This window comes from Heterodontus francisci, chromosome 30 (assembly GCF_036365525.1).
Source record: "Heterodontus francisci isolate sHetFra1 chromosome 30, sHetFra1.hap1, whole genome shotgun sequence".
NCBI lineage: Eukaryota > Metazoa > Chordata > Chondrichthyes > Heterodontiformes > Heterodontidae > Heterodontus > Heterodontus francisci.
Window position 1 is genome coordinate 22,818,217 of NC_090400.1, and position 27,997 is coordinate 22,846,213.

Sequence of the window (27,997 nt, forward strand, 5' to 3'; positions counted from 1 at the left end):
TAAGAGAGAAAGTTTTAGAATTGGGCTGAGATGGCACTGGAACTGATGCTAGAGCGAAAGGAGGGATTGACTGCATAGTAGATCAGAATGAGATGGGTAGAGTCACTGGCATATATCTGTACACTTGGGTACTTCTAGCCAGCTCTGACCAGTGAAGTTAAAATACTCCAGGCCTTGAACTTATGCCAACGAGCACATTTTGCTCTTGCTCCACCTGGCTGGGAGTGAAGAGCAGGAGCCATTTTGAGACCTCATTTCAATGTAACTGGTGAGCTGGTGTCCCAATGCAGCTCATTGTTTAGGGCCTGAGGAGTTTGGCTGGGTGGGTGGCAGTTAAAACTGAGTCAGTTAGCTACCTGCTTGGAACTCTGCCGTTATTGATGGCCTGTGATCGCAACCTGCAGAACTCTGCAGGTAGCTGAGGTGTACACCTAAAACGGACATTGCCTCATGATGTTATGCAAATTGGGGTCCAATTATGTCAATAGGACCCTGAGCATTTGAACTCTGGCCTGAGCAGGAAAGGACTGAGGCTCCCCCAACAGGTGATGTTCAAAGAGGCCCAAATGGCAAGTGGAAAGTCTTCATTTATAAGGTCAGAATGAGCCTCCTTTGTCCTGGGCTCCCTCTCTCATCACCTTTCTCTCCCACAAGATCCTCCCCCTTCATGCTATTTGCTGGTGAATTTTCCTTTGGGACAAATTGACACTCTCCAGGTGCCTAAACTTTCTGTCCCGCCTGCTGGCCAGCTGCCATCTTCTGCTTGTTCCGGGCAGGCAAATGGCCATATGGATGAGGCCCAGGAGTTAGAATACCCCAGGTCACAAACTTACGTAAACCAGTACATTTTGCACTTGCTACGCATCCACCCACCTCTCACCCCTACCCTCCAAAAGATGCTGAGGATTTAAAATTGACCCCCTGTTTCTTACACGTTCCTCGTTATGCTTTAAATACAAGAGATAATCTGTAGCTCCACTAGTATAGTGGATAGGTGGGATGTAACAATACTTGTGTATACCTAGCTCCGCCTGCTAATAATGGTTTGCTTTCTATTGCTGGTGAAATATAGCTTAGAATTCTTTCTTGGTAGAGAATAAAATCTTAAAAGCAAAAAGTCATTATTGCATTCAGGCAGTAGAGAGCAGTGCTGCACTGTGTAAAACTATGAACTGTTCAGTGAAGTGTAAACAAGAAAAAACTTTACATTAATACATTTTTTTATCATGTCTTCAGTATATCCCAACGTACTTCACACCCAATGAAATTTTTTTTTTGAAGTGGTACCAGTGATATTATTGTACGTGTGTACATGTCTGCATGTGTATGCACATGCGTGGTATGTGTGCATTTTATATATAGATAAACATAGTTTTGTTTGTGTGTATGTATACATATGTATATCGGTGTGTTTAAGTATGTGCCTGTATATAATGTATGCATTTCTCTTTGAAGTATGAATATATGCAGTTACATATTTTTAATGTGTATATGTATTTATGTACAATGAAATCTGTAAATTGCAGACACCTAAGGGACTTGTATCAAGTATCCTTTTTTCTTTTGCAGGTGTTCTTATTTTCAAATTGGTTATTTTATGTCCTGTAAAAGTTAACCCCAAAACTCTAAAAGAACCAGCTGAGAATATGATCAGCACCTAATCAGCTGCAACAATCCTAAGAATTAAGTTTGGAAGCAGATATGATAACAAAACTGATGTTGCAAGTATAGCACTTGTACAGTGGAACCTGTTCTTAATGACACTCTCAGAAGGCAGATAACCATACCATGTAGGGCCTGGTACACATGCATCTTCAGAATCTGACTTGTGTGTATGTATCTTCTAGGTCTGTGTGGGCTTGGGTGTTTGCGCATCTTCTGACGTGCATTGTCAACAAGGTTGCTTCTGGAAACAGGGACAGCGGCTGCAACAAGTATTCAAACCCCAATACCAACAGGGACAAAAAAGGAATCCAGTAAGAATCTATCGGTCAGCACCATCTGCAGTCTCAGATACATATACTTTGAACATTTCAAAATTTGGCATCATACTGTGCCTTGCATTTTAAGGTGTAAAAGGATTTGGTGTATTGAAGGCAGTGCATGGTTCATACTTTGTGAGTGTCTGTGGTTTCAGAGTGCCTCTTACATATGTTACAATGCAAGTTATTTGGGTCTCAATAATAAAGGTGTGTTGTTGGGAGTGTCCATTTATGCAGGTGTATATGCGGAGATGTGTGCAGTCTACTCCTCAAAACCCATCTCGTCAGCCTAACCTAAACATCTCCCTGTTCCTACCGATTGTTCAATCTGCTCTCCCTTGTGAAGCTACTTGGAATATTTCCCTGTGTTAAAGGTGCTATAGAAATGTAAGTTGTTCTTTGCATAAGACAGATTTTTAGGCAGATTAAAGGGCAGAAAATGAATAAATCCACAGGAATTGATAGCATTTGCCCCAAAGTATTGAGAGAGACGGGAAGAGAATTGTCAGGCATTGATGGTTGTTATGAGGTTGTGTCATGCTAGGCTCCCACCTGCCAAGAATGAGGCACATTAATTTTGTCATGAGCATTGATTTTAAACTGTTGCTAGAGCGAGAAAATTACTTTTTAAACAGATCAGCCATGGCTGGAAAAAGACATTTGCATATTAACAGATAGTGCTTAGAAGGACAAAGGACCATTCCCTGAGACATTCAACCCACAATGGACTTTGATCACCAGGTATTGTGTGTAAGAGGAGCATTCCAGAGACTGCTAAGATGATACAATCCAGGACTGGTTAGACCAGCTGGTCACATGACTAACTGGCTGCTCCAGGGTCTTTTGAACTAGCCCTAGAGAGTTTGAACTCAGAAAGACTGTTTACTCCTGCACTAAGAAGATCTCTCTCCTGTCTGCTCCCATCTCTTTCTCACAAGCCTCTGAATCCACTGAAGACACATGAACCCCAAGAGAGAAAAGTCTCCTACAGCAAATCGGGTTTAAGAAGAATACTGGGCCCCAACGAAAAGCAAGATCTACCTACAATCAAGGACTCTACAGTAAGCTCGAAGAACCGTAACAAAAACTCCAGATATTGCCTCAAACTTTTCCACTTTATTTTTCTTCTGCTCTTTTCTGTCTCTATTTGCATGTGTGTATCGCATTTGCATGCTAGCATGGGCATGTCATGTATTTGTAGGCGTTAACCGAATTAGAGTTTAAGTTCAAGTTTCATAAATTTCAACTGTTCTTCTCTAAACTTAAGAAAACCTGCTTGTGCTAGTTTCTTTGCCTTATAATTGGAAAGTGGTGAAGAAGGATTCACCAAGGGGGAGCTAAAGACACGGTGTTTTAAAAATTAATCCCTGTTACGGTAAGACCAGGTGAAGGCTGAGAGGGACTCCTAGACACCTTCCTCACCGGGTCACAACAGGGAGTCACTAGATAATGCTGAGATGCTAGTAGACTGAAACAAGCTAATATGGTGCCCACATTCAACGAGATGGCAAAGCAGATAGAGGAAACTGACCCATTAGTCTTACTTGAATTCAATGTAAAATAATAGCATTGATTATCAAGAGTAAACCTGCAGAGTAACATGGATCCAGAAGAAGATACTGCCTAACCAAACATTTTTGAGGAAGTATCATCCTAAGTGGATTGTAGGAAACCCAACAATCTGCTATACCTAGATATCCAGAAGGCATTTGATAAAGTTCCACACAAAAGGCTTTATTTAAACTTAATGCTATGGGAATTCAGAGTAACCTTGGGAATGGATAATAAATTGGATCAAAAGTAAAAACAGAAGATGTTGGTTAGGTAAGTTATAGCAGAGTAAGGGAGGATGTGCGTTGAGTAGAGTGACCAAGGATTTACATCCAGGACTCCGTTCAGAAATTCAACACATGCTGGTTAAATTTGCAGATGATTTCAAATTAGGAGAGATTCAGAAGAGGCAGCTTGAGAAATAAAATTTGAGTTGGAACGTATGTAAGTAGGCAGAACAGTTGTAGATGTCACTTAATGTGGGCAAGTGTAAATTACTGCACATAGAACAGGGAAACTGGGCAATGGTACTCCTGGAATGGTGTTGGGATAGCTAAGTGTGAAGTTGAAAAAGACTTAGTTTTATTAGACCCAATGCTTAACACATCCAGTCATTGCAGAGAAAGAACCACCCATGTAAACACAATGTTCATCTACATAGAAAACAGAGACAGAGGAAGTTATGCTCAAATTATATTGTACTCTAGTTAAACTACACCTACAATTTGGGGACCATGTCCACTTCTGGTCACTGAATCAGAATGGAGGCATTTGAGCATTGGAGGCACTGCAAAATGTAGTATAATGTATTATACTGGACATTGGGTTGTAACTGGGTTAATATGTTAATCATACTGTATACCTCATCAAAGGAAGTGATGTAACATCATATGCTGTAGATCCATCATGCAGTCTCTTGGAAGATGTAAGCCATAGCAATAAGACATCTTTCAATAAAGGTCCAGTTTCTTTTACATCAGCCGACTCTTTAGATATTCTATATTAAGCTAACAATACTCAGAATATTTCATGGCGGTAGTGGGTGAAAAATAACAATGGACAAGTCCCTACCTTTGTTGGAAAGCATCAAGAAAGTTGCAGGCCTCAATCAAGCTGAGGCATGACTGAAGTGGTAGCAAAGATTTGTCAGGTATTGCACCGTGTCAGACCTCGGTGTGAAGCCAAGCAGTGAGCAGGTCAAAACGCTGTTACATGTGATGGGTGACTGCATGGATGATATTCATGTCACGCAGGGTATCAATGAGGAGAAAGCCACGTACGATGAAGTAATCAAATCACTTGATACATACTTTAATCTGAGAAAGAATATAATTGTTGAGTGGGCTAAATTTAACAAGCGTACCCAACATCAAGGGAAAGTGTTGATGCATTTATTAATGACCTGTATAAACTTGCAGAGGACAGTGAGTATTGTAAAGTTTAGAGCATTTTCATCGCTTACTTTTATGAATACCTTTGTAATACTCCTACTGCAAGAAACCAATCTCAAGGCTTGAGTACAAGGCATGATGGACAGGCTTGACTGAAGGAGGTCAATGTATAACTGTTAAATGCTTAATTGACATTTGTACAGTCAGGAAATGTTTTTTTTTTCTGCAGTTGCGTAAGAACAAGGATAAAAAAAAAGGTCAAAGAGTCTAGTCATTAAAAACAGAAGCTACAGAAATCGAGTTATCTCAAGAAAATGGGGAAGTCATGCAGCTGGAGGGGGGCGCACATAGTAGGGGCTATAGACTGTGACATATTTTACATTTGTGAAAAATAAGGACAGATAAACTAACAGGACTGATTATATGATATGCACATTAATTTATTGAAGTCTGTTTGAGTTAATGCTTGCTTTATTATGAAATGGTTTTTCAAGGCTATACTCTGTTTAAACCTGTACCTAAGAACAATGGGAGCGATGGGTTGAAGATCTCAACACTCCTTGCAGGGGGTGAGATGAGATAATTGTGAAACTGCAGAATTGCAAAAATGCTTGGTATCAGCAAGAATGTGGCATTTAGGATCCTTGCTAAAATAGAAAGAAACAGGAAACATCTGTAAAGTGTGTAGATTGAACCATTAACTAACTAGGGTATAACAATGATGTCAACCTGGACCAATTAGGATACTTGGAACAATTCATAACCTAATATGGAAATATCCTAGCACCCCAAGAAGGATAAAAGATAGGGGGTTATGGGACATCATTGGCACACTTAGAAGGGGAAGTTAGACTACGGTCAACAGAACACAGCAAGAGAAGAACGAGAGAAGTCGGTGCCCCAGTGAGCTCAGAAGGAAGAACCAGCGCTGAGTGTTGCTGTATACCTATTGCCAATTGTTAAGTATTAACTTTATATATCTTAGTTAAATCTTAGCTATAGCTTAGGGTGGCACAGTGGTTGGCACCACAGCCTCACAGCTCCAGCGACCTGGGTACAGTTCTGGGTACTGCCTGTGCGGAGTTTGTGAGTTCTCCCTGTGACTGTGTGGGTTTCCGCCAGGTGCTCTGGTTTCCTCCCACAGCCAAAGACTTGCAGGTTGATAGGTAAATTAGCCATTGTAAATTGCCCCCAGTGTAGGTAGGTGGTAGGAGAACGGAAGGGAATGTGGGATTAATGTAGAATTAGTATAAATGGGTGGTTGTTGGTCAGTACAGACTTGGTGGGTCAAAGGACCTGTTTCAGTGCTGTATGACTCGAAACCTAATAAACTCTCTGACTTGACTCTGTACCTTGGAGGTCTATTTTGGTCAAGAATGCCAAGGTGAGGCAGGTTGGGTAGCCTTTGTCTCACCTTTATTCAGGTAGCATCTACCTGAAACTTGCAGTGGCGGCCCAGATGGGATAATTAACCAAGTGAAAACTGAACTCTTGTTTTTGATTAAGAGACTCTCAGCTATCTGCCTGGCCAGTGGGTTGTTTCCATTCAAATAGCTGAGATGGGAGACCTTTATAAGTGTTTATGGGGAGTGGGTAGTCCTTAGATAGGAACATAGGAGCATAAGTAGGCCATTCAGCCCATCAAGCCTGCCCCGCCATTCACTACGATCATGGCTGATCATCCACTTCCATGCCTTTTCCCCATACTATCCTCATATCCCCTTATGCCATTGGTATTTAGAAATCTGTCAACTCTGCTTTAAACATACTCAAACAGCCCTCTGGGGTAGAGAATTCCAAAGATTCACAACACTCTGAGTAAAGAAATTTCTCCTCATCTCGGTCTTGTGGTTTCCCCCTTATTTTGAAATTGTGTCCCCTGGTTCTAGACTCCCCAACCAGGGAAAATATTTTATCTGCATCTACCCTGTCTATCCCTTTCAGTATTTTGTAGGTTTCAGTGAGATCACCTCTCATTCTTCAAATACAGAAGAATGTATATACAGTAGAGAATACAGGCCCAGTTTCCCCAATCTCTCTTCATTGGACAGTCCCTCTATCCCGGGAACAAGTCTGGTGAACCTGCGTGGCACTCCCTCTATGGCAATAATATCCTTCCTAAGGTAAGGGGACCAAAACTGCACACAGTACTCCAGGTGTAGACTAACCAAGGTTCCATACACTTGAAGCAAATCTTCACTACTCCTGTACTCAAATCCTCTTGCGATAAAAGCTAACGTACCATTAGCCTTCTTAATTGCTTGCCACACCTGCATGTTAGCTTTCAGTGACTTATTGACAAGGTCACCCAGGTCCCTTTGTACATCTACACTTTCCAATCTCTTACCATTTAAGAAATACTCTGCACATCTATTCCTTCTACCAAAGTAGATAACCTCACATTTTTCCACATTATATTCCATCTGCCACATTCTTGCCCACTCACTAAGTCTGTCTAAATCCCCTTGAAGCCACTTTGCATCTTTCCTCACAACACACATTCCCACCTAGTTTTGTATCATCCGTGAACTTGGAAATATTATATTTGGTCCCCACATCCAAATTATTGATATATATTGTGAACAACTGGGACCTAAGCACTGATCCCTGCCGTACCCCACTAGTCACAGCCTGCCAACGCGAAAATGATCCATTTATTCCTACTCTCTGCTTTCTGCCTTTTAACCAATCCTTAATCCATGCCAGTATATTACCTCCTATCCCATGTGCTTTAATTTTGCTAACCAATCTCCTGTGTGGGACTTTATCAAAAGCTTTCTGAAAATCCAAGTATACCATGTCCACCGACTCTCCTTTATCAATTCTGTTGGTAACATCCTCAAAACTCCAACAGTTTCATCAAACATGATTTCCCATTCATAAATCCATGTTGACTGTGCCTAATCAGATCATTATTATCCAAGCGTCCATTTATCACATCCTTTAGAATAGATTCTAGCATTTCCCCAACGACTGATATAAGGCTAACAGGTCTGTAATTCCCCGTTTTCTCTCTCCCTCCCTTTTTAAATAGTGGGGTGACATTTGTTACCCTCCAATCTGCAGGAACCGCTCTAGAATCTAATGTATCCACTATCTCCATAACTACCTCTTTCAACACTCTGGAATGTAGAATGTCAGGTCCTGGGGACTTATCAACCTTCAGCCCCATTAATTTTATGAATACAACCTTCTTACGAATACTAATTTCCTTCAATTCCTTATTCTCCATAGTCCCTTGGATCTCTAATTTTGGGAGATTTATTGTATCTTCCTTAGTGAAGATGGACACAAAGTAATCATTTAGCTTCTCTGCCATTTCTCTATTCCACATTATAAAATTCTCCTGACTCTGCCTGTATTGGACCCACCTTTGTCTTAGCCAAATGTTTCCTTTTTACATACCTATAGAAGCTTTTACAGTCTGTTTTTATGTTTTTTGCTACATTAAGGGAGTAGAACCCTTTCCTGTTGATAAAGCCACCCAGATGCTCTGAGGGAGCCTTCATGGCCACATCAGTATAGTCAATGACCCCCAGCATCTGGGGAAATACAACCATGACCCCATCTGCTCCCTCAACTTGACTGCCCTGATTGGTTGTGAACTAGATATATTGGCCAGCCCGACAGTAGATGGCATCCATAACCTCCTTAATGCAGCGACCGGCCATTGACTAAGAACTGCCACATAGATCTCCAACAATCTCTGGAACAAACCAGAGGTGAAAAAAGTTGTGTCAATGTCACCTTTTAGGTTACAGGCATTGGGGGTCTGCTCCTTCCCATTGGCATCAACTGCTGCTCCAGAATACCAAACAGTTCCACTACCACCTCCCTGGAGAAACACAGTCTTGTTACGATCACTGAGTTCATGGCTTGTATTAATTTTCTAGAGGTAACTTTTAATTTGGGAGTTGATTTTTTTTTTAATGCAAGACGAATAGAAACACCTGGTTTGAAAAGCTGGCAAACAAACCTAGGGTGCTTACAAGTCAAAGGGTGGCCCATGTTTATTTAGTAAGGTCATAATGGAAAGTGTGAAGCTCCTACACAATGGGAACCTCTCTGAACTTTTTGATGGAGACGGTGTGCCTGCAGCTGCCTCAGTCAGGGTTTAAACAATTCATATGATTTCCTAAAACAAAGAAGATTTGGAGTTGGAAATAATTAGTTTAAATTGCTATTTGGGACATCCTACCTGTATCACATTCTATGGAGATAGATGTTGCTAGGGAGATGCCTTTTGAGTCAGTCAGTCAATTGGCTTTTGGACAAACAATTGGCATTTGGAAAGCTGTTGGCTTCAGACAAGCAGTAGGCTTTTGGAAGTCAACTGGGCTTAGGAACAAAAGAGTCCATCAGAAACGAGGGGTATTTCTGTTTTGAGTAAGTCTAGATCTGGGAGAACTGATACCTCAGAAGATAGGTAAGGAATTAAAGGAAATCGAAGTGAATTCCTAAATGCTATGGTACACTTTGGATTTGTCCCAGGAGAAGTGAACAAACCAGATCATGTAACATATAAGGGAATTCTTGGGGGTGGAAATAACAGCCAAACAGGATTGTTCTGTTGAGATTTGGAGTTTGAAGTGGACATTGTCATGTTCTGTAAGATTTTAAATTTAAAATATGTTTCCAAATTGTAGTGTTGTTAGTAGTGTTTTTCTTTAACTCTTGTAAAGTTTTTTGTTTAAAATGTGAAATCTTGTCGTGTAATTCTTTCAGTAATACCTGGGAATTCAACTTTCTCTTTTTAAAAGTTAACAGTCCCTAATGAGCTCATAGCAGTCTTCATAGACATTGGTGCTCAGACATCTCCTTGCAGCTGAGCCTCTGACAGCACACCCTCTGAGCTGGGTAGCACTTTCTGCAACCATGAAGCTGCTCTCTTGCCCTTATGCGTCCTCCTAGTCCACGTCCAATGGCTTCCTCAGGCCACTGGAGCTCCCTTGGCTACTTCACAGGCTCTCCACGTAGCTGCATCCCCATCACTCTGACTCCTCCAGTGAGGAGGAGTGGCAAACTCAAAGCATTAACCCCATAGCCAGGTAAAATCTCCATTGCGATGAGCCTCTCGAGAACTTGCCCTGCCTCCAGTGGCTGCTGTGGACCTGGGAAACACTTTCCCATTAGCAGCACTTCACTTTGGCCCCACCACTGCAGTGTCTCCAAATTTGACAGCATCGCTTCTTCAACACAGCTGGTAGAGAACTTCACAGTATGGCTGCCAGTTTCATCCACTATTCAGCTACTGCTAAGATCTCATCTCCTTTGAGCATGCAAGGCGTGGAGCCTCTGTGCATGCAATGCACTATTGGTAAAATCAGAGAAAAGGTAGAAAAATACCTGACAATTCGTTGTTTAACTACCTTAATTACCTGCCTGGCGCCTGATCGTTCGGCTGCCTGCAACCGGTAAAATTGGTCAGCAGCGGGAAGACACGGAAGCCAGCCCGACGCAGACTCACACCATTTTACCAACCCCCTCCACCTCCATTGGAGACGGTTAAAATTCTTCCCTTGGTCTTTCAACCTTATACCAGCCCTAGGTTTTCATTATCAATCTGTATTGAGGAGCATTCTGCCACTGTACAACTTCCTCTTATATAAAGGTAGATGACAAAAGTGAGGGTGAAGTAGCTACATCTTATTTACCTAAATATAAGTCGAGGATTAAACTTGAGTAGTTGACAACAGCTCATAGGTTATGTGCAACAAAGAACAAATATGAACAGTGCAGCCTTTTTAATAATATTTATTCAAATTGTGACAGGAGAGGATGAGTCTCATTAGATTGGCAAATACACTAATTACATCCGTGGAGCTAAAGTTTGGTTAGTGCTTGTTTGGAAAGCTGCCTGCACCACACAACCATTTCATTCAGAGAACCTTTTAAGCAGTAGATTTTAGTTTGGAAGTTTTACTTCACCTGCATCAGTTTTCTATCCTCATGCTCCTGAAGATGTTATCTTATGCTGGAGTGCAGTTCCACAGGCATTGGCTGCTCTCCCATATCGAACCCAAATGGGAATTCTTCATAGGTGGTGGAAGAGCAGTAGACTGAGGATGGGAGCAACACTGCTCACCCTGACACAAGCCCTGCTTTTACCCAGTGTCCAGCAAGGGATGCTAGAAAGCGGTGTGAAGGAAAAACCTTGGCTCAATTCGCCATTCCCTAGTGCAATGACACTAAGGACCACTGCCCTGACTGGGATCAGCAAATGTAATGGAGACCAGGGATTGAACCTGGGGCCTACATGGTCTGTATGTCTGGGAATCACACCAGGTGATACACTCATCTGTTGAGCCATGGGTCACTCTTGTGTCATATTTTATAGATTATTTGACCTAGGAAGGAATGCAATGTTTATGAATCTGACGATAGCCAAGTCTTTCGTGTCTTTGCAGACCATGATTACAACCCAGAACATTTGTTTATTTTGCAATATCAACTTAATGGCGAATATTGTGTAGGGATTTGAAAACCTTTTAAATAATAATTAGTAAGTGACCATTACAGTGTATAATTTTCAACATTTCATTAAAACACAAAATATCTTTTAAGAGAAGCTATAAGTTGCTTTTGGCCTCATTCTGAATGAACTTACTATGGTTCCGAACATTAATGGTCTGCTTTCTGATTTCCATTGTTTTTTTTCTATTGCCAGCATGTTTTCCCCTAATTTTCCAGTGCTTTTCTCCATATTCTGGTGTCCTCCTCATTTCCATATTTAGGCCATATTCATTTTTACTAGATCCACTGTTTTCTTGGTGCTTCAGATCTTTCAGTAAAGCTAAAATCTGCAAACTCTGAAAAAGATGTGAAGATGAGACTTAACTTTAATGGTGTGATGCTGAAGTTGAAATTTGGAAACTGTGAGTCGAAAGCTTATGCTGCCAAAATGTTTGGAAATGTCTGTCAGGTTCCATCCACGTCAAACGCTGACCACAAGCGTTCTGACTGGTAGCGTTTAATCAGTCTAACCGCAACTGGGAAACCCTAGCAATGTAATTGGAGTAAGAACAACTCTTAAACCAGCAGGATAGATCATAGCTACATAAATCTGGGAGAGCGAGAGAGATTCAGCCTGTTCTCAGCAAAGCAAAGTGGGATTCTTAAATCATGTCTAAAATACTCAAATTTATGGACAACACGCAACATTTATTGCAGTTATGAATTCCAGGTTTGGTACCTACTATTCTGAGTGCTTTAAATTAGTGGGTCTAATAAAATGGATGCATTTATTCCCAGTGAAAGGCGAGATGTCGAATTCTGCAGTTAGTGATTTAAACAGGCTGAGCTCCCAGCCCTGAAGCTTTGTGACTAGGAACAGTCTCTGTGCCCTCAGGAAGGGGTAACAGACTGTAAACACCTCAAATCCATGAAGAAAGTGACAAGCACCATGTGCTACAATCCTTCGGGATTCTGGCCGTGCATTTGTTGCTTAATCTTCTGCAGCATTTCTTGCATCCGCCGCAACTAGAATACAAAACAGGCAACAAGATCAACTATTTTTCACAAAAGGCCTCTTCCCAACCTCCCCCTTCCCTTGAGACCTGCTATTGCGTGTGCTTCTGGTCACTGATAACTCCCAGCTACCTTGCCCAAATGACAATGGAGGGCATTACGGCCATGTTTGACTCTGTCCTAACCCTTGAAGTCCACATACATGCATTTTCCAATAATTAAAAGCAGGACTATGGGTTGACTTGCCCCATTGCACCCTGCACTGCCAGCCCCCACCCCCCCCCACTAAACCCATACCCTCGCTTGCTAGCTCGATGACCAGTTGTAATATCCCACTACTAAAAGAAAAGGCTGTGTATTTATATAGCACATTTCCTGCCTCTGCATTGCAGATTGAAGAAGGCTAGAATGAAGGAGGCAGGTCCAGGTCAATGGAAGGCAGACTGAATAACTTTCCTGACTATCTGACCACATCTCCTCCTTCCAACTCCTTCAAACTTCTTTTCCATCTGGGTTCATTCAGTGGCAATTAAAAATTGAGTCTGACACTTTTAAGATATGGTTCTACAATGCATTTCTAATTTCAATATTTAAATCTGGCTTAGAAGTCGGTATGCAAAAAAGTGAATAAGTGAATTGATGGGTTTGATTCTAGATCACTTTGAACACTATAAAGGTCCAAATCTTAAATGAAACTGTACAGAACATGATAATCAATCTCAGTTGACCCATTTGATTGATTATCATCAACTCCTCTGGTAGGGATACCTTATATACTGCCTTGAGTCTGACCCTGCCAGGGCATTTACCACCAAGACAGAGGCCCAAGGCAGACTCCAGCAGCAATGTCCTCCTATGGATAAGCTCTTAGATGAGGAGAACTATTGTTTCACTGTGTTGGACTCCCAATGAGGAGTGGCGATAGCCCTGGGATTTTGTCCTGCCTACTAGTTGAACCCAGCCCAGGAAAATAAGCTGCAATCACAGTGGGGTTGATCCAACATATCAAAATCCTGCCCCAATTGTGACTGAAATTCCACCCTTATGTAAGATCCCCATTAAATGTCTTAGTGTCACAGTGAGAGATGCATACTCCTGTTGAAGAGTTGGGGTAAACCAAGTAGAGTCAGTAAAAAGTTAACCTGCGCATTTTCCTCATTAAAACTGATTTAATCCCTGCACTCAACAGACTAATTAATTTTTAAATTTTCCTCACAGTCCTCAGGGCGGTCAAACACTAAAAAGGGTTAATTAAATTAGACAGAGCATTTCTTACCTCCTCATCCTTCTCCCGGATTATTTTCTCCGTCTCATTGTCCGTCAATCCTGATATAATGGGAATCGAGAAATCTGTGCCACTCTCCCTCGTTAGTTTGCTGAAAAAGATTGTGGGGACATTTGATTAAACTTCACTTAGGATGTGCGTTGTGTATGTTTTAGGAATGGCCATCCTGTGAAAATCTGCAGCGTACAATAGTACAAGTTACTGAAACATTTGGAGGATACTTCTACATCAGTGAACTGGCGATCCAGCTTCGATTCCATCCTAGTTAAATCCCAACTTTCCATTACTTGCCTATGTACCTTGACATAATGTTCTTTATTCACCTTATTTATAAGGAATCAAAAATTGACATGCATAATAGTAATTGAACAATGGGAGTCCTTCAAAAAGGAGGGTTTGTGTACAGCATAGACATATTTCCACGAGGGGGAAAGGAAGAGCATTGAAATCTAGAACTTTATGGATGACAAAAGATAGAGTGAAACGAGGCTGAAAAGGAAGGTTATGACAAATGTAAAGCTCATAATACAGTCGAGAACCAAGTTGAATAAAGACAGTACAGAGGAGATCTAAAAAAGGGAATAAGAGGGGAAAGGGTGAGTATGAGAACAGATTAAGCAGCTAACATAAAAGGGAATCCAAAAGTCTTTCATAAACACAAATAATAAAAGTGTAGTCAAAGGAAGGGTGGGGCCACAAAGGAGATCTTGTGGAGGTAAAGGGGATGACTGAGGTACTGAATGAGAACTTTGTCTTTGCTAGAGAAGAGGATGCTGCCAATGTAGCAGTGAGGGAGGAGGCAGTAGCGATATTGGATGGGATACGGTACTTGAAAGGTTGGCAGCATGCAAAGTAGAAAAGTCACCCAGTCCAGATGGGATAAATCCTAGATTACTGACAAAAGTAAGGGTGGAAATTGTGGAGGCTCTGGCCACAATCTTCCAGTCCTCTTCGGATTTGGGGTGGTGCTAGAGGACTGGAGGATTGCAAATGTTACATTACTGTTTAAAAAAGGAAACAGGGATGAATCCGGTTAACTAGAGGTCAGTCAGCTTAATACTGGGGAAACTTTGGGATTACATGATCTGGGACATAATCAATTGGCATTATGAAAAGTATGGGCCAAAAAAAAGACAGAATGGATATGTTAAAGGTAAATTGTACCTGAATAACGTGATTGAGTTCTTTGATGAAGTAACAGAGCAGGTTGACAAAGGTAGTGAGGTTGATGCTGTGTATATGGAGTTTCAAGAGGGATTTGGCGAAGTACCACATTTTTTAAAAAATTCATTCACGGGATGTGGGCATCGCTGGCCAGGCCAGCATTTATTGCCCATCCCTAATTGCCCTCGAGAAGGTGGTGGTGAGCTGCCTTCTTGAACCACTGCAGTCCATGTGGGGTAGGTACCCCCACAGTGCTGTTAGGAAGGGAGTTCCAGGATTTTGATCCAGCAACAGTGAAGTAACGGCGATATAGTTCCAAGTCAGGATGGTGTGTGACTTGGAGGGGAACTTGCAGGTGGTGTGTTCCCATGCATTTGCTGCCCTTGTCCTTCTACGTGGTAGAGGTCGCGGGTTTGGAAGGTGCTGTCTAAGGAGCTTTGGTGCGTTGCTGCAGTGCATCTTGTAGATGGTACACACTGTTGCCACTATGTGTCGGTGGTGGAGGGAGTGAATGTTTGTGGATAGGATGCCAATCAAGCGGGCTGCTTTGTCCTGGATGGTGTTGAGCTTCTTGAGTGTTGTTGGAGCTGCACTCTTCCGGGCAAGTGGACAGTATTCCATCACACTCCTGACTTGTGCCTTGTAGATGGTGGACAGGCTTTGGGGAGTCAGGTGGTGAGTTACTCACTGCAGGATTCCTAGCCTCTGACCTGCTCTTGTAGCCATTTATATGGCTACTCCAGTTTCTGGTCAATGGTAGCCCCTAGGATGTTGATAGTGGGGGATTCAGCGATGGTAATGCCATTGAATGTCATGGGGAGATGGTTAGATTCTCTCTTGTTGGAGATGGTCATTGCCTGGCACTTGTGTGGCGCAAATGTTACTTGCCATTTATCAGCCCAAGCCTGGATATTGTCCAGGTCTTGCTGCTTCAGTATCTGAGGAGTCGCGAATGGTGCTCAACATTGCACAATCAGCGAACATCCCCACTTCTGACCTAATGATTGAAGGAAGGTCATTGATGAAGCAGCTGAAGATGGTTGGGCCTAGGACACTATCCTGAGGAACATCTGCAGTGATGTCCTGGAGCTGAGATGATTGACCTCCAACAACCACAACCATCTTCCTTTGCGTTTGGTATGACTCCAACCAGCGGAGAGTATTCCCCCTGATTCCCATTGACCTCAGTTTTGCTAGGGCTCCTTGATGCCATACTCGGTCAAATGCTGCCTTGATGTCAAGGGCAGTCACTCTCACCTCACCTTTTGAGTTCAGCTCTTTTGTCCATGTTTGAACCAAGGCTGTAATGAGGTCAGGAGCTGAGTGGCCCTGGTGGAACCCTAACTGAGCATCACAGAGCAGGTTATTGCTAAGCAGGTGGTGCTTGATGGCACTGTCGATGACACCTTCCATCACTTTACTGATGATTGACAGTAGACTGATGGGGCGGTAATTGGCCAGGTTGGACTTGTCCTGCTTTTTGTGTACAGGACATACCTGGGCAAATTTCCACATAGCAGGGTAGATTCCAGTGTTGTAGCTGTACTGGAACAGCTTGGCTAGGGGCGCGGCAAGGTCTGGAGCACAGGTCTTCAGTACTATTGCCGGAATATTGTCAGGGCCCATAGCCTTTGCAGTATCCAGTGCCTTCAGTCATTTCTTGATATCACGCAGAGTGAATCGAATTGGCTGAAGTCTGGCATCTGTGATGCTGGGGACTTCAGGAGGAGGCCGAGATGGATCATCAACTCGGCACTTCTGGCTGAAGATTGTTGCAAATGCTTCTGCCTTATTTAGATTAGATTAGAGATACAGCACTGAAACAGGCCCTTCGGCCCACCGAGTCTGTGCCGAACATCAACCACCCATTTATACTAATCCTACACTAATCCCATATTCCTACCAAACCTCCCCACCTGTCCCTATATTTCCCTACCACCTACCTATACTAGTGACAATTTATAATGGCCAATTTACCTATCAACCTGCAAGTCTTTTGGCTTGTGGGAGGAAACCGGAGCACCCGGAGAAAACCCACGCAGACACAGGGAGAACTTGCAAACTCCACACAGGCAGTACCCGGAATCGAACCCGGGTCCCTGGAGCTGTGAGGCTGCAGTGCTAACCACTGCGCCACTGTGCCGCCCTATATAGTTAACTTTTTTTTCAAAATTGAAGTCCATGCGATTAAAGGGACATTGGCAGTGTGGATATGAAACTAGCTAAGGGAATGTTGGTGAATGGTTGTTTTTCAGACTGGGAGTTTTGCTTGATTTGGCTCTCTCACCGGGGTCCTTTGAGATAGCATTAGTTGTGATTGAAGATCACAGAACAGGGTGGGCTGCAAGGACGCTGTCCCCCAGGGGTCAGTATTAGAACCACTGCTCTTTTCATGATCTGGATTTGGGTGTGCAGGGCATCATTTCAAAGTCTGCAGATGACATAAAAGGCAGAAATGCAGCAATGAGAAGGATAGTAAGAAACTTCAGAAGGGCATAGATTGGTGAAATAGGAAGATACATAGCAAATGAAATTTAACACAGAGGAGAGTGACGGGAAAAATAAGGAAAGGAAGTACAAATTAAATGGATACAATTTTAAAGGGAGTGCAAGAGAAATCTGAGGGTGTATGTAGGCAAATCTTTGAAGGATAGAAAAATAGAAAGTTTAGGGCACAGAAGGAGCCTATTCGTCCCATTGTGTCTGTTCCAGCTGAAAAAGAGCTACACAGCCTAACCTCTGGCTTTAGCTCTTTCTGGCTGTTGGTCAGTTGTCCTGTAGGTTACAGCACTTCAGGTACATATCCAAGCATTTTTTTTTAAAATGCGATGAAGGTTTCTGCTTCTACCATCCTTTCAGGCAGTGAGTTCTAGACCCTCCTCACCCTTCAGGTGAAAAAGCATCTCAATTTCCCTCTAATCCTTCTGTCATTTACTTTAAATCTATGCGCTGTGGTTATTGACTTCTCTGCTAAGGGAATAGGTCTTTCCTATCCACTCGGCCTAGGTCCCTAATATTTGTAGACCTCAATTAAAGCTCCCCTCAGCCTCCTCTGTTCCAAAGAAATAACCCCAGCCTATCCAATCTTTCCCCATAGCTAAAAATCTCCATTCCTGGCAATATCTTTATAAATCTCCTCTGTTATCTCGAGTGTGATCACATCCCTCCTGCAACACGGTAACCAGAACTGTACACAGCACTCTAACAGTGGCTTAACTAGTGTTTTATACAGTTCTAGTATAACCTCCCTGTTCTTATATCCTGATATGATATATTGTCAAGGGGATGATAGCAAAGTGATAATGTTACTGGACTAATAACCTAGAGGCCCAGACTAATGCTCTGGAGACACGAGTTCAAATCCCACCACGGCAGCTGGGGGAATTTAAATTCAATTAATTAATAAATCCGAATAAAAAGCTAGTGTCAATAATGATCATGAAACTACCAATTGTCGTAAAAACCTACCTGGTTCGCTAAGGAAATCTGCTGTCCTTACCCAGTCTGGCCGATATGTGACTCCAGATCCACAGCAATGTGGTTGACTCTTACTCTGGACTGGCCGAGCAAGACACTGAGTTGTATCAAACCACGACAGAAACGTCAAAGAAGAATAAAACTGGATGGACCACCTGGCATCGACCTAGGCACCAAAACAACAAACGTATACCCTGCCCAGTCAACCCAGCAAAGTCCTTTTCACTAGCATTCGGGGACGTGCCAAAATTGAGAAAGCTGTTCCACAGCCTACTCGATCAACAGCCTGACACAGTTATACTCAGCGAATCATAACCCACAATGTTGCAGAATCCATCATCACCATCCTTGTGTATGTCCTGTCCCACCAGCAGGACAGACCCATCAAAGATGGCAGCACAGTGGTATACAGTCAAGAGAGAGTGGCCCTGGAAGTCCTCAACATTGACTCTAGACCCCATGAAGTCTCATGGCATCAGGTCAAACATGGGCAAGGCAACCTCCTGATTACCACCTACTACCCTCCCTCAGCTGATGAATCAATGCTCCTCCATGTTGAGCACCACTGGAAGAAAACCTAAGGGTAGTAAGGGCACTAAATGTTCTCTGGGTGGAGAACTTCAATGTCCATCATCAAAAGTGGCTCGGTAACACCACTAGTGACTGAGCTGACCGAATCTTGAAGGACATATCTGCCAGAATGGCCCTGTGGCAGGTGGAGAGAGAACCAACAAGAGGGAAAAACCTGCTTGACCTTGTGCTCACCAATCTACCTGTTGCAGCTGCATCTGTCCATGACAGTATTGGTAGGAGTGACCAACACACAGTCCTTGTGGAGGTGTAGTTCCGTCTTCACACTGGGGATACCCTCCATCATGTTGTGTGGCACTAACATTGTGCTAAATGGGATAGATTCAGAACAGATCTAGCAGCTCAAAATCGGGCATCCATGAGAATGCTGTGGGCCATCAACAGCAGCAGAATTGTATTCAACCACAATATTCCTTACTCTACCAGTATCATCAACCCTGGTTCAATGAGGAGTGTAGGAGAGCATGCCAGGAGCAGCACCAAGCATACATAAAAATGAGATGCCAACCAGGTAAAGCTACAACACAGGACTGCTAAACAGCAGAAGCAGCATGCAATAGACAAATTTAAGCAACCCCACAACCAACAGATCAGGTCAAATCTCTGCAGTCTTGCCACATCCAGTCATGAATGGTGGTGGACAATTAAACAACTAATTGGAGGTGGCGGCTCCAAAAACATTCCTATTCTCAATGGTGGGGGAGCCCAGCCCAATGCAAAAGAGAAGGCTGAAACACTTGCAACCATCTTCAGCCAGAAGTGCCAAGTGGATGATCCTCGTCCTGAGGTTCCCACCATCACAGATGCCAGTCTTCAGCTAATTCAATCCACTCCACGTGATAACAAGAAACAGCTGAAGGCACTGGATACAGCAAAGGCCATCGGCCCTGATAACATCCTGGCTGTAGTACTGAAGATTTGTGCTCCAGAACTGGCAGTGCCCCTTAGCCAAGCTGTTCCAGTACAGTCTATTGGACAATGTGGAAAATTGCCCAAGTATGTCCTGTGCAGGACAAATCCAATCCAGTCAACTGTCGCCTCATTAGTCTACTGTCAATCTTCAGCAAACTATCAAGTGGCACTTACTCAGCAACAACCTGCTCACTGATGTGGAGTTTGGGTTCTGCCAGGAGCACTCGGTTCCAGACCTCATTACAGCCTTGGTCCAAACACAGACAAAAGAGCTGAATTCCAGAGGTGACGTGAGAGTGACTGCCCTTGACATCAAGGCAGCATTTGAGACTGTGGCATCAAGAAGCCCTAGCCAAAATGAAGTCGGGGGAAAACTATCTGCTGGCTGGAGTCATACCTAGCACAGAGCAAGATGGTTGTGGTTGTTGGAGGTCAATCATCTCAGCCCCAGGGACATTGCTGCAGGAGTTCCTGCTAAAATCCATTAATGTTACATCCTTCTTGTTACCTCCTCAAAAACTTCAATCAAGTTAGCCGGACACAACCTTCCCTTAACAAATCCATGCTATCTTTATTAATCCGTGCCTTTCTAAATGTTGATTAGTACTATCCTCAGAATTTTTTTCCCCAATAATTTGCTATTTGGAAGTAGCAGGATGTTGAGAAAGTTGTTCATAAAACATATGGGATCCTTGCCTTTATTAATAGAGTAATGAAGCACAAAAAACTGAGAAAGGTTATGTGAAACTTTTATAAAACACAAGTTGGGCATCAACTGGAGTACCGTGTTCAATTCTGGATACCACGCTTAGGAAGGATGTCAAGGTGTTTGGGAGGGTGCAGACGAGATTCACTAGAATGGTGCCAGTGATGAGGGACTTCAGTTATCTGGACAGACTGGGGAAGCTGGGGTCTTTCTCCTTAGAACAGAGAAGGTTAAGAGGAGATTTAATAGAGGTGTTCAAGATCATGAACAGTTTTGAAAGTGTACACAAGGAATGGTTTCCAGTGGGTGAAGGTTTGGTCACCAGAGGATACAGATTTCTGGTGATTGGCAAAAGAACAAGAGGCAACATGAGGATTTTTTTTTTTATACATCAATTTGTTATCTGGAATACCCTGACTGAAAGAGTGGTGGAAGCAGATTCAATAGCAACATTCAAAAAGGAATTGTATAAAATACTTAAAGGGAAACTTGCAGGGCAATGGGGAAAGAGTAGGGGAGTGGGATAGCTTTATAAAAGAGCACAAATGGGCATGACAGTCCCAATGCCTCCTTCTGTCCTGTGTCATTCTATGATACCATTTAATACTTTATTCACCTCAATTATCTCCTCTCCAGTAACAGTTGTAAACATATAGGTAAAACAATCTGTGCTCTCACAGAGAACTAGTCACAGGACTGGAACTATGATAATTAAGTTACATTACGTGTACCCAGCCAGGGAAGCAAATATACTGCAGGAATACATTCAAAATTAATTTCTACCAGCTAAATGACCCTGTATATATATACTAATTGTTCTATGTCTAATAGAAAAGCTGATTTGTAATTGGTGGCTACAAACTGCAAGAGATCCTCACATCAGAAAATTCTAACATCCCAATTAGACAAGAATTAGCGAAGCTGGGTTCATCTGCTGGATAGAGATGAGGTATTGAAATTGCAGGGTGAAACTAACCTATGCTGTACCTGACCTGAGAGTGCATATTGCGCAATGTAGATGGAGACTTGCTCTATAACTAACCCATGCGGCACAGTGGTTAGCACCGCAGTCTCACAGCTCCAGTGACCCGGGTTCGATTCTGGGTACTGCCTGTGCGGAGTTTGCAAGTTCTCCCTGTGACCGCGTGGGTTTTTGCCGGGTGCTCCAGTTTCCTCCCACAGCCAAAGACTTGCAGGTTAATCGGTAAATTGGACATTGTAAATTGCCCCTAGTGTAGGTAGATCGTAGGAGAATAGTGGGGATGTGGTAGGAAATATGGGATTAATGTAGGATTAGTATAAATAGGTGGTTGTTGGTCGGCACAAACTCGATGGGCTGAAGGGCCTGTTTCAGTGCTGTATCTCTCAAAAAAAAAAAAAAATCTTTGATCACCAGAATGTTTGAACAGACAGTGTTGGGGTTTTTGTTACTCTCTACCTAACCCATATCATGCCTGACATGGAACTGATTGAAGGGACAGCACTTTACTCTATCTAACCAATGTTCTCTCTAATTTTTTCTTTGTCGTGCCTTGCCTATTTGTCGCACTGTGTGGTGTGTTCAGATTGCTGCGTAGCTGTGCATTCACACAATTCAGAGGGAACACTGTATCTAACCCATGTTGTTCCTGTTTGAAGGCACGGTGCAGAGGGAGCAATATGGCACTCTATCCATATGTAATAGCCATATGAAAGTCCATATGTACATCAACTGCACTACCTCAATCAATCCTCTCAGTTATTTAATTAATCAAGGTCGTCAGACATGATTTGCCTTTAACAAAAACAGTGTTGGCTGTTGTTTATTAACCAATATTTTTCCAAGTGGCAATTATTTTGTTTTAGAGTATTGTCTCTAGATGTTTCCCTACCACTGATGTTCAGTTGACTGGCTGGCAGTTACCTGGTTTATCTAGTTCTCTCCCCTTCCTTGAACATGGGTATAACATCTGCAATCCTGCAGTCATCTGGCAGCACTCCCATATCCAAGGAGGAAGATTGAAAGGTTGTGATCAGAGGCTACGATACTTCCACCCTGACATTCTTCAACAACCTAGGATGCTTCCATCCAGACCTGGTGACTTTTCTCCGAGTACTGCCAACCTTTTTAGCACCATCCCTTTATCTATTTTTATATTGTCCAATTTCCCTACTAGATCCTCCTTTACTGTGCCATAGGCAACACCTTAGTGAAAACACTCATTTAGTATCTCAACTATGACCTCTACCTACAAAAGAACATTTCCTCTTGTCCCTAATTGACCCCACCCTTCCTTTGACTACCCTTTAACGTTTTATATATTTATAACAGTCTTTAGTGTTCTCTTTCATATTAACTGCTGATATTTTCTCATATATTCACTTTCCTCATTTTCTTTTTTAGTTCTCCTCTGCATTCTCTGGGTGGAAGCATCTGAAAGCTTATTTTCAAGAATCGGGACCATTTCCTGGTCCCAACCCTACACGGGTCCGCAGTCTGCACTCTGGCACAATCTTCGGGAGGTGGCCTCCTAATTGGCCGCCTCTGTCTCCGCCGTCCTATTAAGGACGGTTGGCAGGTTCCTGAGGATGCAGGCCCAGAGGTCAGCTGGGGATGGCCAGCAGCCCTACCGAGAGGTGGACACTGCTCAGGCAGAAAAGAGCACGTGAGGGCACCTCAAAATGGAGGCGCCCTTAAAAGCGTTAATAAAATTGCAAAAATGAAGAGGCTGGAAGCTAGTAGAGCCATTAGAGTGGAGGGAAAAGCCCTGCCGAGGATTTGTTTCAGCCACGGGTGTGTCCTGTCAACTCCACAGCTCTGTCATTGGGACACGCAACCTTCAGCTCCCATTGTCCTTGGGCTTGCCACTGGGAGGCTGCCTCCATGGAGCTGCCAAGCTCCACACTCAGCAGGAGTCTGCTGCAATACTGGAAAGATCCTGGTGGAGTCCTCCCGGTACTCCTCATTAGTCAGTTAATTGATCGTTATTGGCTACCCGACACTGCCGATGTTCACCTGCCTCTGGCAAGATGGGTGGGAGGTGGGTACGCATTGGGCCACTACCTATTGCCCAAATCTCCAAGTATGCTCCCGGTTCCGCCTTCAAATTCTCCTCCGTGGGACTAGGAAGATTCTGCCCTCTGTATTCATCCTAACTCTCTACTGTATTTTTAACTTGGCGTTTATCATAAATCTCCTTTATCTGTTTCATTTTAAACTCTATTTCTTTAGTCATCCAGGGAGGTCTAGTTTTGGATGCCCTTCCTTTCTCCCTCATAGGAGTGCCTAGTCTGTATCCAAACTATCTCTTCTGTTTTCAATCCACCTGTGCCAGATTTCTCTTTAACTCATTGAAATTAGCCCTTTTCCAGTTGAGCAGTCATGGTTAAAATGTAGGGAAATGTGGCATCCAATCTGCACACAGCAAGATCCCGCATACAGCAATTTGATAATGGTCAGATAATCTGTTTTAGGATGTTGGCTGAGGAATACATATTGGCAAGGACAGCAGGAGAACTCCCCTGCTGTTTTTCAAAATAGTTTCATGGATCTTTTATACTCACCTGAGAGATTAGACATAGCCTTGCTTTTACATCTCATCTGAAAATACAACACCTCCCACAGTGCAGCACTTGTGCATTGGAGCGCCAGCCTAAAGCATATGCTCAAGTCTCTAGAGTCCGATTTGAAACTGCAACCTTCTGATTCAGAGGTGACAGTGCTACCACTGAGCAATGCTAACAAGGTTAAGGTTGAGGGGTGAACTAATTGAGGTGTTTAAAATGTTAAAAGAATGATAGCTTCTCTGTATCCAATTGATTTCCTACGGTAGGCGAATCCAGAACAAGGGGGCACAACCTTAAAATTAGAGCTAGGCCACTCAGGAATGAAATAAAGAAGTGGTTTTACAACCAAAGGGTAGTGGAAAAGTTAGACGTGCCATCAAAAGGCTGTGGATGTTGGGTCAATCGAAATTGTTAAGACTGAGATCAACAGGTTTTTATCAGGTAAGAGTATTGAGGGATGTGGATCAATGTTGCATCAATGGAGTTGAGGTACAGATCGACTATAATTGAATCAAGTGGTGCAGCAGACTTGAGGGGCTGAATGGGCTACTTCTGTTCATATGGAAGGGTCATCTCGGTGAAAGTTAGATGGGTTACTCAACAAGGATAATCTCTGCCTTTCCTGCATTTTGTGTTTTGTTTTAAGTCATCAACAGGAGACATCACAAGATCAAAACTCTTTCAGGTTTCTTTCAGGTCCAGTTCCTGCAAAATATCTTGGTAATATGAAGAAACTGATATGATGTTCTTCCCATCCAACCACAAGAGATTGGTCATGCACTTCCTTAAGGTGGTGAGATTCTTTCTCAGGGCCTATTTTAGCACTGAATAAAAGTGGATTAAATCTGAGGCAGTAATCCCATTCTCCAATGCATGTAATCCTGCTTTTCGTGTGTTAAAATGGGTGTTTATGTTTGATCAAGATCTGCCTAGCGTTAATTGAGATAAATAGTATTTATACATTACTAAGGGACTACAAAACTTTCTAGAGCTTTAATTGGTCTTGTTTATTGGTGGTTTTAAGACAGAAGACTGAGATGACTAGAGGATCTTGAGTAACATAGGTCTCAAAATGACTTGATTTGTAGGGACTCAACCTAGCTCAACCTGCAACAGAACCAAAAACATTTTTAATTTAATTTAAATTCTTAATATAGATTTCAACATGATTCAATTCACTAGGTCCCTAGACATTCTTTTTCATACCACACAGTAAAACTCAGAAACAGGCCAGCCTCAGTATAACTGGGACATAGGCTGACCCCAAATCTCTCGTTATTCTGGACTGAGGGTGGAGAATTCATTCAGGTATAGGGACAGGAGTAGACCATTCAGTCCCTCTCACTTTTAATGAGATTGTGACTGATCTCAACTCTATTAACTTGTCCTCCCTGCATATCCCTTGGTACCCTTACCTAACAAAAAATATCCATCTCAATCTTAAGTTTCAATTGACTCAGCATTCACAGCCTCTGAGGGAGACAGTTCCAGATTTTCACTGTATGAAAAAAAGTATTTCCTGACTGGCCTTGCTTGAATTTTAAGATTATGCCACCTTGTCCTGGATTTCCCCACTGCAGTAATAATTTCTGTCTGTACCCTATCGAACTCTTTTATTGTTTCCAAGACCTCAGTTAGGTCACCCCTCTTTCAAGTTTATACAACCTGTCCTCCTAATTTAACCCTTTCAGCCCTGGTATCATTGTGGAAAATCTCCTCCCCCACCACCACCCCCTCCAACATGGTGGGATTGTCCAATATGCACGGCTACCTAGCTCTTCCACAGCCCAATATCTTCATACTTACAAAGGTATTGGCATGATGTGCCTCACTGCTTATGTTGCATTACATTACAGGGCTACCTCTAAAGACAACAGTATCACTGAAGGCAGCCATCAGTGTCACTGGAAGCAGTTAAACACGACTTGCTTTGACAGTGCTGTGCCCTGTGCATCTGACTGCAGGGAAACTCTGGCTCACACTGGGTGCAAATGTGACTTTTACTTCCTGTTCTTGGACATTCCTCACTTCTGGAAAATACATGAACCAATCTGCCCAATTGTTCTGTTGTTGCCAAAACCACTCCACAGTATAATTGGAGGATTGAGCACAAACCCAATTCAAGAAAGGGTTCTATAATAAACAGAACATTGGATGCACCTCCCTATCTTTTACATTAGATCCCTAACACCCTTTTAGTATTTAAGCAACAGCCTACAGACATGAGGAGGGGCTTCCTCTGAACTGTCCATTTAACAAGAAAACCTAGAACTTGTAGAGGGGAATAATCTTCATCAAGCACAAAAAAATTAGTTTGTCATTAATTTCTTTCACTTTCCAGGATTGGTCCAGGGACATTTTCACCCTTGTTTAATAGGTTTGAGGGATCATTGGTTTGTGTCATTAGCCTATCTGTGTTCAATTACCTATTTAATGAGATTTGATTTTACAGATGGTTTCTAAGTGCTTCTGGAACTCCTTGTTCATCTAAAGTCCATGTCAAGTACACTTTGACTTAATCCTTTTAGGACACAAAACAGCAGGAATGACAAGTCTCTCTCTCTCTCACCCGAGCACTTACATTCAAATACAACCCTGTTTTAATCTCCCTCCTGTTGTGGTATTTATATGTATTGGCTTAGTGGTAGCATTCTCACCTCTGAGTGAGAAGGTTGTGAGTTCAAGCCCAGCTCCAGGATTTGATCACATAATCTAAGATGACCCTGTAGTGAGGGAGTGCTGCACAGTCAAAAGTGCAGTCTTTTAGATGAAACATTAAAGTGAAGCCCCACTTGCCCTGTCAGGTGAACATAAAAGATCCTACACAACATTCGAAGAGCAGGAGTTATCCCCGATGTCCTAACCAATATTTATCCAGCAACCAACAACCTCAAAACAAATTAAGCAGTTATTTATCTCACTGCTGTTTGTGGGACTGTGTGGTGTACAAATCAAGTGCCGCATTTCCTTACAATAGTGACTATGCTTTAAAAGTACATCATTGGCTGTAAGAAGCTTTGAAACATCCTGAAGTCATGAAAGGGGCTATATAAATGCAAGTTCTTTCTTTACTTTCTATTGTGGAATGAAATTGACTTAGAAACATAGACAATAGGAGCAGGAATAGGCCATTCGGCCCTTCGGGCCTGCCCCGCCATTCAAAAAGGATCATGGCTGATCGTCTAATTCAGTACCCTGTTCCTGCTTTTTCCCCATATCCCTTGATCCCTTTGGCATTAAGAAATATATCTATCTCCTTCTTGAATATATTTAATGACTTGGCCTCCACTGCCTTCTGTAGTAGAGAATTCCAAAGGTTCACCACCCTCTGAGTGAAGAAATTTCTCCTCATCTCGGTTCTAAATGGCATACCCCGTATCCTGAGACTGTGACCCCTGGTTCTGGACGCCACAGCCATTGGAAACATCATCCCTGCATCTAGCCTGTCCAGTCCTGTTAGAATTTTATAGGTTTCTATGAGATCCCCTCTCATTAGATTAGATTAGATTAGATTAGAGATACAGCACTGAAACAGGCCCTTCGGCCCACCGAGTATGTGCCGAACATCAACCACCCATTTATACTAATCCTACACTAGTCCCATATTCCTACCAAACATCCCCACCTGTCCCGATATTCTCCTACCACCTACCTATACTAGGGGCAATTTATAATGGCCAATTTACCTATCAACCTGCAAGTCTTTTGGCTTGTGGGAGGAAACCAGAGCACCCGGAGAAAACCCACGCAGACACAGGGAGAACTTGCAAACTCCACACAGGCAGTACCCGGAATCGAACCCGGGTCCCTGGAGCTGTGAGGCTGCGGTGCTAACCACTGCGCCACTGTGCTTCTTCTAAACTCTAGTGAATATAGGCCTAGTTGACCCATTCTGTCCTCATACATCAATCCTGGCATGCCAGGT

The 27,997-nt window shown here is 42.8% G+C and overlaps 1 protein-coding gene and 1 long non-coding RNA gene across 2 annotated transcripts in view; one reads left to right on the forward strand and one right to left on the reverse strand.

Moving 5' to 3' along the window:
* Positions 1-5,771: 5,771 nt before the first annotated feature.
* The window catches only part of LOC137346622 (uncharacterized), a 66,611-nt gene continuing 44,385 nt past the window's right edge, over positions 5,772-27,997 (forward strand). The window contains exon 1 of the long non-coding RNA XR_010968737.1: positions 5,772-5,882. This is a non-coding gene — a long non-coding RNA (uncharacterized lncRNA). The remainder of the gene's footprint in view (positions 5,883-27,997) is intronic.
* LOC137346527 (septin-4-like) overlaps positions 10,715-27,997 on the reverse strand; it is a 51,509-nt gene continuing 34,226 nt past the window's right edge. The window contains exons 9-10 of the mRNA XM_068010000.1: positions 13,668-13,767; positions 10,715-12,403 (exon numbers count right to left, since the gene is read on the reverse strand). Of these exons, the coding sequence (XP_067866101.1) occupies positions 12,332-12,403; positions 13,668-13,767 (172 nt within the window). The 3' untranslated portion in view covers positions 10,715-12,331. The remainder of the gene's footprint in view (positions 12,404-13,667; positions 13,768-27,997) is intronic.